The 19,661-nt window shown below is 39.1% G+C and overlaps 1 protein-coding gene across 4 annotated transcripts in view; it reads left to right on the top strand.

Annotated features, from left to right (window-relative positions):
- The window catches only part of Efcab14 (EF-hand calcium binding domain 14), a 34,507-nt gene that overhangs the window by 10,780 nt on the left and 4,066 nt on the right, over positions 1-19,661 (top strand). Inside the window, exons 4-9 of one of the 4 annotated variants that reach the window (XM_005398651.2) lie at positions 7,486-7,584; positions 11,154-11,264; positions 13,365-13,469; positions 14,477-14,668; positions 16,295-16,381; positions 18,699-18,810. In XM_005398651.2, the coding sequence (XP_005398708.1) occupies positions 7,486-7,584; positions 11,154-11,264; positions 13,365-13,469; positions 14,477-14,668; positions 16,295-16,381; positions 18,699-18,810 (706 nt within the window). The remainder of the gene's footprint in view (positions 1-7,485; positions 7,585-11,153; positions 11,265-13,364; positions 13,470-14,476; positions 14,669-16,294; positions 16,382-18,698; positions 18,811-19,661) is intronic. The other 3 variants (XM_005398653.2, XM_005398654.2, XM_005398655.2) reach the window with 3 other exon arrangements.

Below are 19,661 nucleotides of genomic sequence, written 5' to 3' on the forward strand. Positions count from 1 at the left end.
CATAATATAATACAAAATATAAAGAAAAATAAACAAATTAACCTGCATTTACCCTTGAAAACCTTTGTGGCTAGTGTGAGGGAGAGGAGAGAGAAGGGGGTTATTGTGTAGGCTCACTTTCACTATTACTAGCAGAATCACTGCTATCTATTGGCTCAATAGACTCTTTTTGTTTTCAAGCAGGTTTAACAGGAAACCTATCCAATGCTTCCTTTTGAGGATTTCGTAGAAATGCAACATTGCATTATTGTTAAACAGATATATCACTTGCACTGCTACAAGGGTGGTGCATTTCTAGAAAACTTTGCAGTTTCGTACATTTTTACACATCTCCCTAGTCTCATTTGAAGTGAGAGATTTGTCTGCCTTTTTCTCCTCTACAGATGAGACCTCCTCCTTAACCTCTTGCTCTTCAGAGATGATTACCCACAATCCTGCAGGAGAAAGTGGGGTTGCGAGAAAAGAGTCATTGACTGTGACCATGTGACATTTAGTGTCACAGCAAGACATCACTCCTTTATCAAGTTAAAATTTATTAGAGCCAGGTGGTGGCACACACCTATAATCCCAGCACTCAGGAGGCTGAGGCAGGAGGATTGCCATGAGTTTGAAGCCAGCCTGGGCTACATAGTGAGTTTAAGTCCAGCATGAATTACAAGTGAGACCCTATATCAAAAAAAAAAAAAATTATTAGAAACATTTGCTTGTCTTGCAGAACATTCACAGAACAAGTTACAATCCAAAATTTTACTTATCAATTGAGAGTACGGCCATTTTGACAGTATTGAGTCTGCCTATCCAGGAACAGGGGATAAGTTTTCATTTTCTGATGTCCTCTTAGATTTCCTTTTTCAGAGTACCATAGTTTTCATTTCACTTCCTTTGTTTAGTTAATTCCTAAATATTTAATTTTTTTTTTTAATTTTTCTTGAAGCTATTGTGAATGGCTGCAATAAGTACCTGGATATGCCGGTATAGGGGAAAGTTTACTTCAGTCCTAAGTCTTTATATATGAAACTGAGGAAGACTGGACCAAAATGCTTTCCATTTTGGCTGCGGTATATCTTCAAAGATGCCGGGACTGGCTGATGGAGCCAGCCTGACACAGAGGAATTTTCTGCTGATGTGGGCTCAGAAAGATAGGCAACAGTTAAGCGGAGTTTCATGTCATTTGCAACAGAAGCTCTGCACTCTGAGTGGTTTTCTAAAGTTAATACTACACATACATCTCACATGGTCTGTTTGAGTACAAGACATTTCAACAAAATAGGTACAAAATTAATATTTAGCTATGTTTCTATAAAGGTAACTGTCAATTAAGATGCTTTTAGTGGCATTTTTAAAAGCAGTTTGAAGTTGCTTACACAACAAGAAAATACATCACTTAACAAGGACCCTGCTTATCACAATGTGAGTTGAAGGTAATGCAGTCCAAAAGAAGCCATCAGTTTAAAAAAATTAAATTGAACTTTTCCTTGAAAAAATGTCTTAGTAGTTGAAGTTTTATTATATTTTTGTTTTATTCATGAAATCTCTGATTTTGTACTCATCCCCCACCACCATTATAGGGAGTCTCCTTCCCTTTGAAGATCATTAATTCAATAAATATTTACTAAACTACTTCTATGGATCTAAGCTTTGGATTCTTAGTCCATTTAAACTGTTATAACGAATTATCTCAGAGTAGCTAACTTATAAAGAACAGAAGTTCATTGCTCACATTTGTGGAGGCCGGTATTTCTGATTTCAAACTACCAACAGGTTATGGTGTGTGTGTCTAATTGGACTAGAAGGTTGTGTATTGTACTGAGCCTTAGGCATGATAACGAAAATGATGGCAGCGGCCGCGGGGCTGGTGATGGTAATGAAGATGACAGCTGGCATTCATTAAATGTTTCCTTGTGTGGGCTACTGTTAGATACGCTTACGTGTGATCTGCTTTCTTTGTTTCTATGAAGTAGAAATGGTATTTCATTTTACAGATAAGAAAACTGAGGCTCTAAGAGGTTAGTTTGCCCACAGTTGCACAGCTGCATAAGAGTCTAACATTAAAATATTTGTCTTGAGAGCCTCTTTCCAGATTCCCATTCTGACTCCCATCTTTATGTCCTTTACAGGATTCAGTAGGTACTCAGTAGATAAGTTGAAAGGATACGATGTTGGATTCCTGAGGGGTTGTGGGCGTGGGAGTGTCCCTACTCATAATCATTCAGCTTTGATGATTGTTTTAGTAGCTTTTTCTTTGCTATTTAAAGAATACTTAATTTTAAACCCAGAGGGGGAAAAAAACAGCATTTCTGACTTTGTAGTATAAAATGATATATTAATCAAATGGTCTATAGTGGCTATTTTCAATTTTGCTAATGAAAAATCATGTAATATGCATAAAAGCCATGATTCATCTTTTGGCTAGAATGTGAGTTTTTTTCTTAATGGTTTCTATTTAATTCAACTTTTTAGACTTCAAAGTGCAAAAAAGTGACTCCTGGCAGTACATTTTGTGTTCTTGAATCCAACCTGACATTCTAGGATATGCCTGTTACAGAGGCCAGAGCCGTGCTAGAGACAGTAATGGGAAGGTGCCCCTCATCTTCCCATTCCAGTTCTGCACATGGACTTGCTGTAATTTCCCAGATGTTGGCATTACTGCACTGAAGAGAGGAAGACTGGAAGATGGGATCCAGCTTTGTAATATATGGAAATATAGCTGAGTCTGAGTGACCAGTGTATGACCTGGGTCTTATGAGTAAGACGCTCTCAGTGTGTTGGTTAGCTGCAGAGCTGATGGTCAGCTCTCCTCAGTCCACTCTTTAAGTGAGGCAGTTTAAAGCCTAGACTGAGTGTGGCATGGTGTGCCTGCATTCACTTCAAGCTGCCTCAGAGGTACTTACACAATTAGAGCACTTGGAATAACTGCACTCTTGTCCATCAAATTGATTTGGGGCTGATTATGTACATACTTTAGGGCAACAAAACATGCCCTCCCCACCACCTCATGGTGTGCCCAGATGGTCTTGGAAGGCCCAATGGAGGACTCAGAAGAAAGGGGCAGCCAAGGAAACCCATCAAAACCCTTCCGAAAATCATGTGATTTTTTTCATGCATATTTTTTTCATCCTTTGTCTTTTAAAAATTTATAATATGTGAATATATAAGATTTAAGAAAGAAAATACATATAGAACTCATGCAAATTTCCCTTCAGTCCCCATCTGTCTCTCCCCAACACACACACACACACGTACACACTCTGTCCTTTGCACTCTCCATCCTCATAGTTATCCACCATCCGTCAGAAGCACTGCACTTCTACAGTCCTCTAGGCATTTACAAAGCCTTAATAGCTTTTAATATGAATTAGCTTATGGGTTAGCCTGTGAGTATAAATAAATGGAGTCGTTCAATGTTTTTACTGCCATTTGCTTTGTTCACCAAATGTATCTACATTCTAGGTGATAGGCATTTAGATTGTTTCTAGTTGCTTTGCTATTGCAAATAAAGAAGACATGAATGTCCTAGTGCGTGTGTCTTTGTGCACGTGAGCAGGTAGTCTGTCAGGATTGATTTCTAGAAATGAAGTTGCTGAATAAAGAACCTAAACACTTCAAATTTTGAAGGATATTCCTAGATAAACTTCTGAAAATGCTCCTCTGATTTATGCTCCCACAATGAATAAAAATGCCTGTTTCTTTATGTCCTTTTCAAACCATAGTATTATTCATATCTTCTTAAAAGGATAGGTGAAAACTTCTTTGATGTAATTATTAGTTTTAAGAGGTTTACAGTTTGCTGAAAGTATCTCCCTGTCAGTTGATGTTTTTCATCTCTGTTTTTAAGGGCATAAAGTCAGAATTTGATACTAGTCTGCATATTTTAGAGCACTTATGGAGAATTACATGTTTAAGTACTCATTAAATTTCACTACTAATAACTGTCACTTGTTTGTGTGAGGTACTGTGCTGAGAGGTTTAGTTATATATGGCACTTCATTCTTCTTATCTATATTAGTCATCTGTTGCTGGATTAATTTCATCCCCAATGTTAGTGGCTTAAAACACAAGCATTTATTCTTTTCAGTTTCTGTAGGTCAGGATTTGGGAACAGCTAAGCAGAATGTTTCTGGCTAGGATCTCTAAGGCTAAGATATCAGCCAGGGCTTCCTCATCTGAGGGCTTGAATAGGCCTGGAAGGTCCTCTCGTGGCTATTGGCAAGAGATTTCCGTTCCTCCCAACTGGGGCTGTTTGGGTTCCCTCACAGGACAGCAGCTAGCCTCCCAGAGTGAGTGATCCAAGAGAGCAGACAAGCCATAGTTGCAGCAGTGCCTTTGACGAATGACCTCGTTTCCAAAGTTGCCAATGGTCACTTCCATTTTAGTCTTTTCACTAAACGCAAGTCACTTAAGCCTATACCATATTCAAGGGGAAGGGAATTAAGTTCCATCTTAAAGGACAAACTATTACAGAATTTGTAGATACATTTTTCAAACCATCACACTCTCCTTTGCAGGGGCTAGTAAACTGTTTTGCTGATGATGTTGTTGTTGTCATCATAGGCACAGCATTTTATTGGTGAGAAAAATTAATTCATTTCTTATTTAACTTTATCTCTAACCTCCTGGCCTTTCCCTCTACTCTGTTTGGGACTAGCCACGTCAGGATCCATCCCAAGTATTAGTCCTTAGCCATTCATTCTCTTCATTCAGTAAATGTTTACTGAATTTCTGTCTTTGTGACAGGCATATTGTGGAACATAAAACAGGCATGGTCCTTGATCACATGGTGTTTACAGTCTTGTGGAGGAGAGAAACCTCAATAATTAAGTCATTGTCTCTTTGAGAAGTGTAGGAAAAGTACTGCGGAACCTATGGTGCTGTTGTTCCCTACTTTTCTCCAGTGCCGCTCACACTTCTAACCTAGAAAGATTGGCTGCTTTTTTTTTTTTTTTTTGAGATGGTCTCATTGTGTAGCCTAGGCTGGCCTTGAACTCAAGGCAATCCTCCTGCCTCAGCCTCCTGAGTGCTGGGATTACAGGCATGTGTCACCACATTCAGCACCTTCTTTATTTTTGTATATAAAACTTAACTTTTCCATCGGAGTCTAATTGGAGTCCTACTTCAATAAAGCCTATCCCTTTCTACCTCCACTAGTATCACTTTATTCAGAACTTCACCTAATGTCACAGTCAACAATTATTCCTTCAATGGGCCCTCTCTCTCAGCTCCTTGAAGTGAAAGGTTTAGGAGTTTCTTTAATTCTTTTCTCCTTCTCACCCCTCATATCTAGTCCCAGCAAATCATGTCTTTTTAACTTCTGCTTCTACCTCTGATACAAGTGAAGTCCAAACCTCCATTGTCTCTTACCAGACTACCCATATCACCTTCTTTCTGGACTCCTGTTTCCACCAGCCAACCATAGTAATATTCACACAAGGTATTTGCAATCATGTAATTATCCGCCTTGCCCCCCTTCCCATTACAGCTCAAATACAATCTATATCTTTATTCTGATTTACAAAGGCCTTTCTACCTGTTCTGGCCTTTTGCTGTATCTCTAGCCAAATTCTACCACCTGAACATCTTTCTGTCCTTTAAATATACCAAGCACTTTCATTGAATTGCCCTAGTAATTTCCTCTGCCCTGAGGTATACATCCAACCTTTGTATGATTAATTCTTTCTTATTGTATAGATCTACTTAAATTCTGTTTCCTTATAGACCCCTTCTCTGACCTTCTCTTTTTCACGGGGGGTTGGTTTTTGGGGGGATTTTTTTGGTTTGTTTTTTTTTTTTGCAGTACTGTCTTGAACTCAGGGCCTTCACACTGAGCTACTTCTCCAGCCTCTCTTGAGATAGAGTCTTACTGAGTTGTCCAGATTAGGCTCAAACTTGCAATCTTCCTGCCTCAGCCTCCCAGAGTGCTGAGATCACAGGCATATACCACCACACCTGGTCCCTTCTCTAACCTTCTGATATAAAGTAGCTGCCCAGTCACTTCTACTTGATGTTTTTCATATGTAAAATTGTCTGAAATATAGGCACCACAAAGATTCCTAAAACCTACATTGTTCGCTACTAGTATATAATAGGGCTTGACTCGGGAGATTGAGGCGGGAGGATTGCCACAAATTCAAGGCCAACCTGGGCTACATAGTGAGTTCAAGGCCAGCCTGAATTACATAGTGAGACCTGGTCTCAAAAAAAAAACAAAAACAAAAAATATATAATAGGGCTTGATAAATATTTGTTGCATTAATGAATGAATAAATTAAAATGGTCTTAACCCTGTGCATTCACCCCTCCTAAAGGGAAAGAAGGAAATGAGAACCTGAGTTCCTGAGTTACCAGATACCTCACTGGACTCCTTTGTTCAGGCCGACTTATTACTGATTCTTTGTTTTTCTGTCACCTGCTACTAGGATTAAACTCCATGAGAGCAAAGCCCCACAGTCTGGCTTGCCACTGTCTCCTCAGTGCCGGTAGCGGTGCTTGGTACAGAGAAGTTGCCAAGCATTTGTTGAGGGAGTGATAGGGAATCAGTTTCTACTTGGTCTAATGTCCATTTGGCCTATAGCAAGTGCTCAGAAACTGGGATGGTTACTCTACAAGGCGCTCTTCTAATTGCTATTATTAGATCTGTGTTGTCATTCTAGAATTTGGAATAGGAGAGCAGTTTGGAACCAAGAATCTTTGAAGAGTGTTTTAAGCCACACTGTAAGAATTGTTAGAATATGGTCTTTGCAGCCTGAAATTGAACGTTATGCAGGTTCTCCCAGCCCCCATTCAAGAGAGTAGTCCATTTATTTAGAATTCTACCCCTAAGTAGCAGAAAGGAAGCCACAATTTTATTCGGTTCTTATTGTAATACATTCATTGCATCAGTCAGTGAGTCAATGGGTATTTATTGAGCCTTCAGGGTACAAAGGAGTACTTTGGTTGAGCTATTGAGTCTGAAATATTAATCACATTATTAAACCAAAACCAAATCCCCAAGCAGTTGAAAGTACTGTTCAGGTTGTCGGGATACAGTATATGTAGACTCTATTTTGTGGTGATGGGCTTTTACTTTATAAAATATGTTCCCACTCGGACAGGAACAAAAGTTCAGTTAAATAACTGAGGTGTTGTATTTTACCAAAATGAAATCTTGAAGTGGTCCTTGATCATTAGCTTTTTTCCTCTTCAATTGTTGAAGGATCGTATGGTAATTACTGCATCTTTTGGGCAATTTAAGATTTTTGGACCTTATAGCTGCCAAGACTAGGGTAAAGAATAATACTTGCCTTTCCCTCTTTGGCACTAGCTTAAATTGGGCAGGGGAGGAAGGGGTATTACTGCTGCCTTCCAAATCTCAGCTCTAGCCAAGGTACTATAGCTCCTCTGCTCCTATGAGCTGCCAGGGTACACTGACATCATCAACCACAAAGTTTATGAAAGAAGTACATACTCTATAAATCCTGTATTCATTGCTTGTTGCTTTTTTCCTTCCAGATTTTTCAGTTGACTTCTGCAGTAAACCACCTCAAAGCCAATGTCAAGTCAGCTGCAGACCTAATTAGCCTGCCCAATACCGTTGAGGGACTTCAGAAGGTAAGTGCTATGTGTGGGTACTGAGATTAACCTGCTCCTTCAATTCTAGCTTCTGACATTTGAAACCAGCTGCCCTGAGAGGAGCATTGTGTCCTAAAGAATTCAGAGCATCTTTCTTGTGGTCTGGTTAATCAGGCCATTAATTTGCAACAAGTTACTTTAGCTGTGGTCTATATGAGCTCACACTTTTTCATTTGTCTCTCTGAGTCCCCAGATTGCTCTACCAAAACTCTTATATTAGCATACATGTGTTTGCTTTTCAGCAATTTCCTTTTCAATTTGTCATTTGCAGTATCTTCATAAAAGAACCTAAATTATATATAAGAATTGCTCTAAATTTCTTCTTTTATGGTTGAGAAATGGACCAGGGATATATCTCAGTGACATAAGCGCCTGCCAGGCAAGTGCAAGGTCCCGAGTTTGATTCCCAGTACCAAAAAAAAAAAAAAAAAATTGGATATGATTGAGAAAAAGTTGGGAATTTCTTGTTACTGTGTTTTTAAAAAACAAGGTGAGTCAAGGTAAAGGTAAAAATGAAACATTTCAGGAACAGGTGTTAGCTAGGGTATGAAGTAAAAGGGTACTTTCAAACAGTCTTACTAGAGAGTATAAATTGGAAAAAATCTCTTTGGAAAACAATTTGATGTTATTCTTGTAAAGGTGAACATGCACATCCTATAAGCAAATCAGCCACAGATGTCTACCCTAGACTGTAGAGCCTAGGCGGAAAATCATTTGGAATTTCTGCTTACTTGATTCCAAGGATTCAGGCCTCGAGCTGGAGGCAAGGACCAAGCAGATAATGTTTGGGAATCCTTAAAGCTGCCCAGGGAGAGTGGATAGGAGCTGTAAGGGAGAGGAAGGTGCCGAAATAAACACAAGGAACATTCCTACAGCAGGAAGAAGGGATGCAGGAGTAAGAAAACCCCAAACAGTGGATATTAAGTCTAGTACCCTTGACTTTTGAAAGTTAGCATGGCTGGGCATGGTGGCACACATCTATAATCCCAGTATTCGGGGAGCTGAGGCTGCACAGCCACAAGTTCAAGGCCAGCCTGGACTACATAGTGAGTTCAAGGCTCACCTGAACTACACAGTGAGACCCTGTCTCAAGAAAAAAAAGTTAGTTTGTGATTTTGATTTGATTATATGCCAGGCTCCAGGCTATCTAGAAACATGTAAGTTGTTTCTAGAATTGTGAAGCCATAAACAAAAATAAAAGTTGGTATTTTATAGCTACAGTATCCACATATGCTCAGTCTTTGCAGTTCACATGCATCCAATATGATCATCTGCTTTCAACATTTAAAAAAAGGGTGGGAACAACTTTGACAAGGCCAGATTCTTGCCATCATTCCCAAGTGCCAGTGGAGAAAAAGGTAGGCCTCTATAGCCAGCCATGGGCAGGCCTCTGTAGTTTTATAGAAGCAACTCTGGCAACCTTGTATTAAAAAAACAAGTTAATTTGTCCTTGCATTCATTAATTCAATAATCGTTTGTGGAGCCTCCTCTAGTATGTACCAGGCACTTTGTAGTTGGGAATACTAGTTTCAGAGTTTCATTCCATACTTTTCATGACTCAGTCAGCTGCTTCCTTTAAAAAAAAAACTTCCTAAATAAGAGCTTACTACCTTCATGCATCCTGATGGGCTCAGACATCCAGCCAGTGAGAATTCTCTAACAGAACATGTCTTTGAATATAGCTTTTGAACAAAACATTTACATGGCATCCCAGCTTAGAGACTTCCGCCCAGTATGTTGTCTCTGCAAATCTATGCGTTGATGATGCTGCACATGGCTTTTATTACGGGCAGCCCAATGTTGCAGTGTTAAGTCATCCCAAACACATAGCTTCAAAGTGTATGTAATTTCTTTTGAATTGAAATTTTAATTTTAGTTGAAAATGTTATCTCTTATTCTCATAGATTCTTGTATATCAGTGTAATACAAAATTACATTGGTTAGAAATACTAATATGGCAGTATAAATTATCAGCAGGTCTTAATAAAGGCCAGAACCCACCAGATAGTAGCACACTTTGGGGTACTCCTTTAAGGACATGGCTTTATTAAAAAAAAAAAAAAAAAGTGTCTTGTGAATCACGTCCCCCATGTACTTGGCCTGCTTAGGTCTCATAAAAGCAAAGTAAGTCACCCCCGTATCTAGCTGTGCCCAGTAATTACTGACAGGATTCTACAGTAAAGGAAACACTGCCAAGTGGAATTTTTCCTTCATCTCTGCAATGCTGGATTTCTCAGAGCTAAAAATTGTTCCTACCCATTTCCTCAAAAGTTGTCACTTGTTCCTGATCCAGTGACAGTCTACAGTATTGACTCTGGCATCTGACCCCCAACATAGGCCTTGACAGAAGTATTTTATGAGGAATCTTATCTATAGGTCCCACATTTATAAACTAATATCTCTTCTTTAAGAAACATTTGACTTTTCTTTACGGAACATTTGGTTTTTCTGTAGGAAACTTCCTTTAAATTGAGAATTGCCTGGTATATGTGTATATGTACAAAACTAGAGAGAGAACATTTCTTATTAACTATCTCAGTATAAGTTACATGGCAGTCATAGTTTGAAAATATTTGAAATAATTAAAAATACTGATATAGGGGCTGGGGATTTAGCTCAGCGGCAAAGCACCTGCCTGGCAAGCGCAAGGTCGTGAGTTCGGTTCCCGGTACCGGAAAAAAACCAAAAAAAAAAAAAAAATACTGATCTACATTAGGTTCATGTTTAATATATATTAAAATCACAATATAACACTAACAACTTAAATTGAAAAAACAGTACCAGTATTAATGAGGGTATAGAATAATGAGAACTCTTAAACTACTGGTGGGACTGTAAAATGGTACAGTATAGTTCCTTTAGAAGTCAGTTTGGCAGTATTTTAAACAGTTGAGCATAGATCTGCCATATGATCAGCCATTTCCTCCTAAATATTGTGATGATACAAAAGCTAATGATGGGGGCTGGGGATTTAGCTCAGCAGCACAGCACCTGCCTGGCAAGCATGAGGTCGTGAGTTCGATTCCTGGTACCAGAAAAAAAAACAAAAAAACAAACAAAAAAAAGGCTAATAATGAAGGGAAAAAAAGGCATACCGCCAGGTAACAACTTGTATGAGAATGTTTATAACAGTTTTACTATAATCATAAACACTGAAAACAACTTAAATGTCCCTCAGCAGGTAAATACACATTGATATAGCCTTTCAGTGGAATGCAGCATGCTAAGTAACTACAGCATTAATGACTCTCAGTTATTTTGAGTAAAAGAAGCCATACTAAAAAAATGCGTACTCACTGGTTGCATTTATGTAAAATTTTATAAAATGTGACTGATCGATAGTGACAGAAAGTAGATCAGAGATTGCCTGGAAATGGGAAGAGAGGATTTATAGGTTTACTTGATCATGGTAGTAGTCTCACAGGTGTATTTATGTCAGAATAATCAAGCTATGCATTTTGAATATGTGTAGTTTATTGCATGTCACATCTTCCTACAACTTTTAAGAAGGGAAAACACTTGACATTCCTATATGTTTCTCCATTCAGAGTGTGGCTTCCATTGGTAATACTCTGAACAGCGTGCATCTTGCTGTGGAGACAATACAGAAAACTGTAGACGAACACAAAAAAACCATGGAATTACTGCAGAGTGATATGGTAAGGAAGTCTGTAAATGCTACAGAAAGGCAACATGTTGCTGTCCTTTTCTGTGCAAGAGTCATGATACCAACTTTCCACTGACCTGAACAGGACAAACTATGCACCTGTTTAAAAGATCTACTAAGTAACATGTACTGATTGTTCTTCAGTCTGCAAATTAAGCAGTTAGCTTAGAATTGAGAGTGAATCTCTGGCAAACAGGTACTGGAGAAGATGATGATAAATTATTGAGTTACTGAGGATGGAATGGGTAGCATGGAAAATAGGAAAGAAGGAAAAGGAAGTAGAGAATTGTCTCATTTATTTGGTGCTACATAACAGACCACCTCAACACAAGTTATGATTTCCAGCTATTCTGAACATCAGGAACTTAGGCGGGTTCTTTTATGCCCAAGTGCTGAGAGGCCAAGGGAAGAGGTGATCTGGAGGATGCAAGGCCATATTGAATGTTCCAACTCCAGTCAGTCCTCAGTGGAATGCAACCATACATGTGATCTCAGCCTGTGCCACATGGACTAGGAGATGCATCCAACCCAGCTGAGCACATTTAACCCACAGAACCATGTGAAATAATCAGTTGTTGTTTTAAGCCTTAAAGTTTGGAGATGATTAATTATGCAGTGACAGATAGCTAAAGCAGAAGCAAAACCCTGCAGTGCCCAGGAATTGTTTTTAAATATCTCTGGGTCTGCTAATATTACTCTAGATGTAAGCTGTGCATAGTCATTCAGAGACCTTAATTGATCAGTGGGTAGCAGCTTCGTGAAAGTTTTATGAACAGTGAAAAAGGGCAGCACAACCCTTGCTGTCTCTGGAAAGATGTTACATGTACATGAAATCAGCACTATTTGAGGCACACAAAACTTCCCTAGCCTATTGATTAATTTCTATATCTGCCCCACATGTTGTTGCATTCAGAGTTATAAGTTTAAACTGGGACGTTTGTACTAAGGATAACTGAGCTCTTTAAGAGAACTCTACGGTGGAGGAATTTTCATTTTCTTCAGAACCAGTACTCTTGTTATTCAGTGGGGGCTCACCCAGAGGGAAAAACGTTGATCTAATGTCCAGACACCTGGCTTCTGGTTCTCTCTGCCACTGTATAAGTCCATGACCCATAACAATAAGGAACCTTTGGCTCAGCAATTCTTTCATCTTAAGTGTGTTCTCAAGTAATGAACCATTTTCTGGAATGCCTCTTCCCAGCTGAAAAATTCTGCTTTCTAAAATCATGAGTTTTCCTTTTTTTCTCTTTAACATTGCTTTTATGTATTATAAAAACAGGTTTGCTAAATGTGTAGGATTTTATATTGAAAGGAAACAATTTGTTTTTACCAATTATATTCTATTGTAATTAATCTACCTCTTTTAAACTTCCATGGCTACCAGTAGTAACACAAATACTGACATATTTTATACTCAGTTATAGTTACAGACAGTGAAGGATTCAGACAGGCAGTTTTTCCCACTAATGTGAAAATATATATACAGTATAAGCATGTTACACTTTCATCTCTACAAAGAGAGACTAGAGTAGTGGGGGGGGTGGGAAAGGAAGGATACCCTCCAACACAGATCTTGGCATGTGCCATAAGGGAAACACTATAACACACAGGATCAGTGGTTGTGTTCATTGCCTGATGCCCGTGGTTACATGATTGATTGCTTTGTGATGTTGAAACCCTGTTGGACTAGTGAAAATGATGGCACCATCCCAGATTCAGACTGAGTTGGTCATGGGAACATTCTAGTGATTCTTCAGTTTCTCTGGGAGCGCAGGTGGCAGGGGAAAGGAGAAATATTTTGTTCAATTCATTCCATTATAAGAGACAGACTAGGAGGGTCTCAGTTCCCTGGAATAATCTGAGCATTACTGGTCCTGTCCATTGCTAAGGCTGGGCATCCCCAAAAGTTTGTGGTACCCCCAGGGCCTAACATAAGACTGGCCACACTATAGGTTCACAGGGTGCTTCTAATTAAAATGTGTGGATCACCCCATCTAGGGTGGTTGTGGGAGGCTAGAATGTCCCACAACCACCCTAGATGGTTCGGTAGACCTAGTAACAACTTACTCCCAACCTCCATCCATTTTAACAGAATCAGCACTTCTCGAAGGAGACCAACAGAAGCAACCAGATCATTCCAACACCTTCAGCTACATCAGAACTTGACAATAAAACCCACAGTGAGAATTTGAAACAGGTACTTTTTTGTCTTTATACTATAGTGGGCTATGGAGGCAACCTGAGGAGTGTGAGCTCATCTATCTCTTTGCCTGTCTGAGAGCTTAGCACAGAGAGATGTGTGTGGGGTACCTTGGGGATCCAGAAAGCCACCCTGTCTCTTCCTTGACACTCTGCTTTTTCCTCTGAATGTCAGTCAATGGAGTAAATTCCTTTTCCCATCTTGAAAGACAGAATGACCAGATTATCCTGAAACTATGAAAAATAGCAATCTGGGCAAGTCAAAAATGGATGTGTAGCAGATTATTCCAGAGCAATGGCTATTTTGAACCACCATAATCCTAAGAATGATAGGAAGCATAGCCTTAAAAACTGAGGTTTTCTAAAGTCCAAAGATGAAAGACAAAAGAGGAGAAAAAAGAATATTGAGTTTAAAATCACATTAAAGAGAATAAAGGAAATCTCCACTAAGAAGAATTTCTGTCCTGAGTTTAATGCCCTTTAAGCCCTATAGTCATCATTCCTTTTTAAGTAGCAATCAGTACTTGCGGATGTCAATAAAAATAATTGAAGCTTGTACTAAATAATGTACTACTTGTTATAGTTTTTTACATGAGCCAATTCAGTAATTGGTATTGTTCCTAAGGTAGTTTTGTTCTGACAAATTAGGTTAATGGGACTTTCCGTTAATAACCCAGCAGGCTTTCCTGCCAGCAAGTGAGGAAAACATTGGGTAATCAATTCCCAAACTCTTCACTTTTTTCTGACCAGAGAGATAATCATGTAGGCAGCCCTCTTCCCTCTTTCCCTTGCTATCTATCTGAGGTCAAACAACTCCAGAGGGAGTAAACCAGGAACAGTTTAGAGTGTGAGGGACAAAGCAGAGACAGACAATTGATGTTCACAACCAGGAAAAGGAGTTTGCTTCAATAACTTGACACAATAATGGTTGTTCAGTGCTATTAGCCTGCTTACCTAATAAGCATCTTTAGCTGGATTCGGCAACTTGCTTTATTTCCACTCTAGGATATCCTGTACCTTCATAACTCTGTAGAAGAAGTAAATAGTGCCCTAATGGTGTACCAGAGACAGAATGATCTTAAGGTCAAGGGAATGAATGAAACACTCAGTAATGTTACCAAAAGAGTCAACCTGATAGAAAGTGATATGGTTGCTCTGACCAAGATAGAAAAGAGAGCAAACCTGACCTCCAGCATGGTAAGCTTTTCAGATTTTTTGTGACATGATCTGTATATTGCTTTGTGTTTCATCTGTACCTAGGTGACATTTTGACCTTTTGAGAACAGTCTGCTGGCATATTTGAGAGGCTACACATTTGTATTATGCTTAAGCCATGTCTCCTTTAATGCTTACACTAGTTCTGTGATGTGACTCGCATAGGCAGTACCAGTCCAATTTGGAAAGGGAGATATTTAGGGGTCAAGACATTTGCCGAGGTCTCAGCCCAAGTGGTTGGCGGAGATGACAGATCTGTTACACTACAGTGGCCCATCTGGTGGGGAGGCTCTGGCAATATTTCCAAAGGTACATCTTCTTAATATTTTCCTTTTCAAAGTATTAGAAGTGGGAGCAATGACAGTGACTATTACAAAAAATCTCTTGCCATTTCTTTAAGCCTGAACTTGGCTTTCAGATTTATCCTACTTTTATCTGAAAGTTAGGGGGAGCTCTTTATACATAATGTCAAGAAAGCATTTAAACTAGATCAGATCAGACCAGATCAACTTACAAGGTCATTGAGTCCAGCTCCTCATTTTACTAACTGACTTAATAAGTAGCCAGTCTATGGTTTACTGGTTTTCATGTTCTTGTGGATAGAATTTTTTTAAATTACCTTTCATATATATATTACAGTGGGAACCCTATAAATTATTTTTAACAGCTGCAGGCTTCACCTTAAAGATTTCATACACAAAGATACAAGCATATATTAAAATAAAATAGAAACCAAATACAGGAAATTATAGTATAAATTCAAGCAACCAGCAATGCTGGAAGCAAGCCCAAAAGGAGAGTCAAACTCTGGCACATGGCAAGGACGTTTGAACTGGCTCTGCCACGGAAGAGCCCTGGCAAGCTGACGTGGCTTTGAAGGGTGGAGTAGGAAGACCTATTCCCCTCCCATTTCCCCTCCTGCCTTACAGGGGTGTTTAATTTACTACAAAACTGGAAAGATTAAAGGAGCCCTATTTACAAAAGGCCTTTTGAACTCAGCTAAGCTAAGTAGGACCTAGGAGCCTTGAATGATTTTATAAATATTATGCGTTGAAAGTTTTTAAGGCAAACTCCCCTTATTGTCCCTGTCCTCCCTGTTTTATTTTTCTCCAGGAAGAAAATTGGTAATAATATCCATGGTTCCTACTGTTATGTTCAACATCATTGTGCCCACCATGGAGCTGGATAAAGTTTTATCAACTTTTATATTTCAGAGTTTTTGACTGAAACAACTAGAGGCACCAGTTTCCATTTTCTATCCCTCCCTTGAGGGAAGGCCCTCAAGGGAGGCCTTCCTCCCTCTTTCTTCCCATTCTCCTACTTCTCTGTCATTTCTGTTGAAAATGATCTGAGACCCTCTAAGTAAGCGTGACTGGCCAAGTGTTGCAGCACACGCATGCAAGTGAGCGTGCATAAGGTGGAGGCAAGAGGATCACTACAAGTTCAAGGCCTACCTGGGCTACATAGTGAGGTCAAGGCCAGCCTAAACTACATAGTGAGATCCTGTCTCAAAAAGAACCTTGACCAGTTTGTTTTAATGTACTAGATGTCAGTCAACTTTTAATCACCATCTTTAATCTTTTCCTCTTGTTCTTTTTGCCCTTTAAGATGGGCAATAGGGCTGCTACTCTGAAACGAGAATCTTTGGATCAAGTAACCAACAGAACTGATACCATAAAAACCCAAATCATAAAGGTAAAAAACAGGTGGCTTAATCAGAAGTAAAAATCAATTTATCAATCATAAGTCTGAGAAGTGCTACAAAGGAAAAGCATAGGGATGATCATAAAAGAAGTGAGGGAGGGTTAACAGAAGTCAGGGAGCTGGGGATATAGCTCAGTGGTGCACCTGCCTGCCTGGCAAGCACAAGGTCGTGAGTTCAATTCCCAGTACCAAAAAAAAAGTCAGGGAGGCTTCCTTCAGAAAATGACTTTTAAACTCAGGTAGTCATCTGTACTAATGATAGGACAGAAACATAGATAATCTAAAAATGGTGCCCAACCTCAAAATCATTTCCTATCTTTAGATTGCAATCTCAATACATTTCTAGTCCATTTAAACTTCTACCAGTTCCTGTTACCTCGTATCTACCCAGATAGACTGGCTATATAAAATAAGCAGTCTATGATATGCTTTGATATACCAGTAAAAGGGAAAAACTGTACAAGAGAAATTGTTTTTTTAAAACTTCTTTCTTTTGCAACTACCTAGCTCTGTAACTGCTTCATGTCTTTGCAATTACTTTCTTGACCCTTGCAACCACAAGAGCATAACCAAACATGCAGGATGCCTGATTGTACCATTGTACCAAGCTTCATAAACTGATGATCATTAACCTACCCTTGTAATCGATGATCTCATGATGCTAGCTAATCAGAAGAACTTCCACGCTGTTTGATCTCACCTTTTACCTCCTGCTTATGCATCATATAAAAGCCCTAGACCACCAGAGATCAGAGTGTGATATTCTGGGAATGATCCCAATTGGTGCCCATCAATGTAAATAAATCTATCTCCAAATTCTGGGTGTCATTTTGGTGTTTCTGCTTGCCTTTGCACCAGGAAAGTAAGTTTGACTGCAGCATTCTATAACTGGAATACCATTTAATAGTATAAGTCCTGGGCTAAATAAAGGAGAAGCCAGGAAGATTGTGACTGAGTGACCAAAATGTTATCTGATAATGCACATTTGAGAAATTCAGAGGATATGAGGTTCAGAAGAAATGAACTTGGACTAGAACCACAGAACAGGCAGCTTTTGACATAATGCTTTCTAGCTTTATTTTTTCACCCTTAGAAATTTTGTATTGACCTGATAAAGTCACATATATTTAAGGTTTCAGTGCATCATAAGATGTGCTTTTTGAGTTTTCTAACTACTTCTGCACTTAGAGAATGACAAGAAATAAATGTTAAGCACAAAAAAGTAACAGATGGATAGTATTAGAAAAACAGGTGATTTCAGTAGTTCACATTTTAACAGTAAATATAATACAATGCCAGTGTACATATTGGCTAAATTTCTTGGCCTTACTTTGAAACCTTGTGTTTTTAACTGCCATCTTGATATATCAGTCCCTTTGTCCTACAGTTTCTCCTTACCATTAATTCCTCAAGGGTTTAATACCTAGTTTTCTTTATATATGTTCATATTGGAGCTTCCTAAATAGAGCGAGTGACCTACTATACAATAACTATTAGGGTAGAAGTAAAGATAGGAGAGAGACAAGTAAACACATATTGAATAAAAGAAATGTGAGATGTAGTCTTGTTCCAATAAATATAGGATTGAGCCTTTTCACAGTAGTGTGAGCAGTTAGAAACTAGCCTCAGAAAAACAAGATGTCTCCCATTTTATAATTAAATGTATTTTTTTGTGCCACTCTAGATCATCCTGAGACCATGGTAGAGTCTAAGAGAAAGATACAAGGAAGTAAGACATTGAATTAGAAATATCACTGTTTGTTCATGTTAATGATACTTGCTACAGCAGCTCAATCATCACTATAGGGGACAGGAAGGATTGGGGGAATACTTGTGGTTTGTCTGGGTTCTGCTGCTTTTTTCTTTTTCAGGTGATAAAAGCCTACAGCTTTGCTTTAGGGGTCCGGTCACAAGGTGATATGAGAGATTCAGGATAGTTATTTATTTAGTGTGAAGTAGCTCCTAGAAAACAGTATCTTCGTCACCTAGGAAATGGGTATCTCACAGACACCTGAGCAAGGGTATATTTCCTTTACTGCTGACCCACACATGCCCCCGTCATCAGCCAAATGTTCACAGTGAATCAGATCATCTGGAGTATAATGTTCCCTTAAGGGTCCAGCTAGACACTTATCAACACTGAGCACCAAAGGTATCTCTAGTATTCACTGATTCATTCCTTCATTGCCTTTAGAAGAAACCTCCTAAGGATCAAGCACTATACGCTAAATAGGCCCTAGGAACACAGTGGAGATTGAGGTGAGGTCTTACTTTACCTTAAACCCTCTTTTATCTTTGTTTTGGGCAGAAAGAAGATAGTTCAAATTCTCAGGTATCCAAGCTACGAGAGAAGCTGCAGCTGATCAGTGCTCTCACAAACAAACCCGAGAGCAACAGGCCTCCCGAGACTGCAGACGAAGGTGAGCACTGGGCTGGCTTCTGAATATTTCACGCAGGCTTGGGCAGCTTGCCTCCCACACAGGGAGCGGGGAAGGTGTTCCAGCAGCACTGATCGAACCAAGTGAATGATGCCTGAGTGCACTGAGATGAAGCTGATGCACTTTGCTTTCATTTAGAAAAAGCCCATTTTGTACATGATTTGTACTCTAGTCTATTAAGGGAAGAATGGGTAATGTTTAGCTGGAAATAGACTTCTCCATGCTGTCTGCATCCAATTATAAGCAAAAACGTTACTGTTATAGTGTATATTAAAGTAGTTCTAAATGTTGTTTATGGGAGTCTTTTCATTTCTGTAAGTGCATAAAATTTACTTAAAAATAAATATTAGTCCTCCTGAAAATGATTAACATATAATGATGGGCTTATTGGGTTGGAAGGGTGCTTGGCTCTAGGTAAAGGATAGAACTAATCAATATTAGCAGATGCATTAATTTAGACTGATTTAGGCCCTGTGAGGACATAACAAAGGCACTGGACTGTTTTGACCTTGACCCCTTCCTCCTAGAAGTATTTTTCAGTTTTGGAAAAGCAGTACAGCTACCTTGAATTCTCTTGGGTAGGAAAGAGAACTGCAGTGGGAGACCTTGTTCTAACACAAGGCTACATAATCTTTGCTTTTACAGCAGCACTCTTTTAGCATCAGCTTGTCTGGTAGCACATTATCCTACACCAGACTTACTGTACATTACGCAGGATGTCAAAAGAGCTTTAATAGCCAAGCATTATGTTGCCACTTGGCAGTTTAAACTATTACCATCTAAATGTGTATAATACTAACTTGTACTACAGCTTGAATATCCCTAATCCAAAA

Source organism: Chinchilla lanigera, unplaced genomic scaffold (assembly GCF_000276665.1).
Source record: "Chinchilla lanigera isolate Chin_1 unplaced genomic scaffold, ChiLan1.0 scaffold00063, whole genome shotgun sequence".
NCBI lineage: Eukaryota > Metazoa > Chordata > Mammalia > Rodentia > Chinchillidae > Chinchilla > Chinchilla lanigera.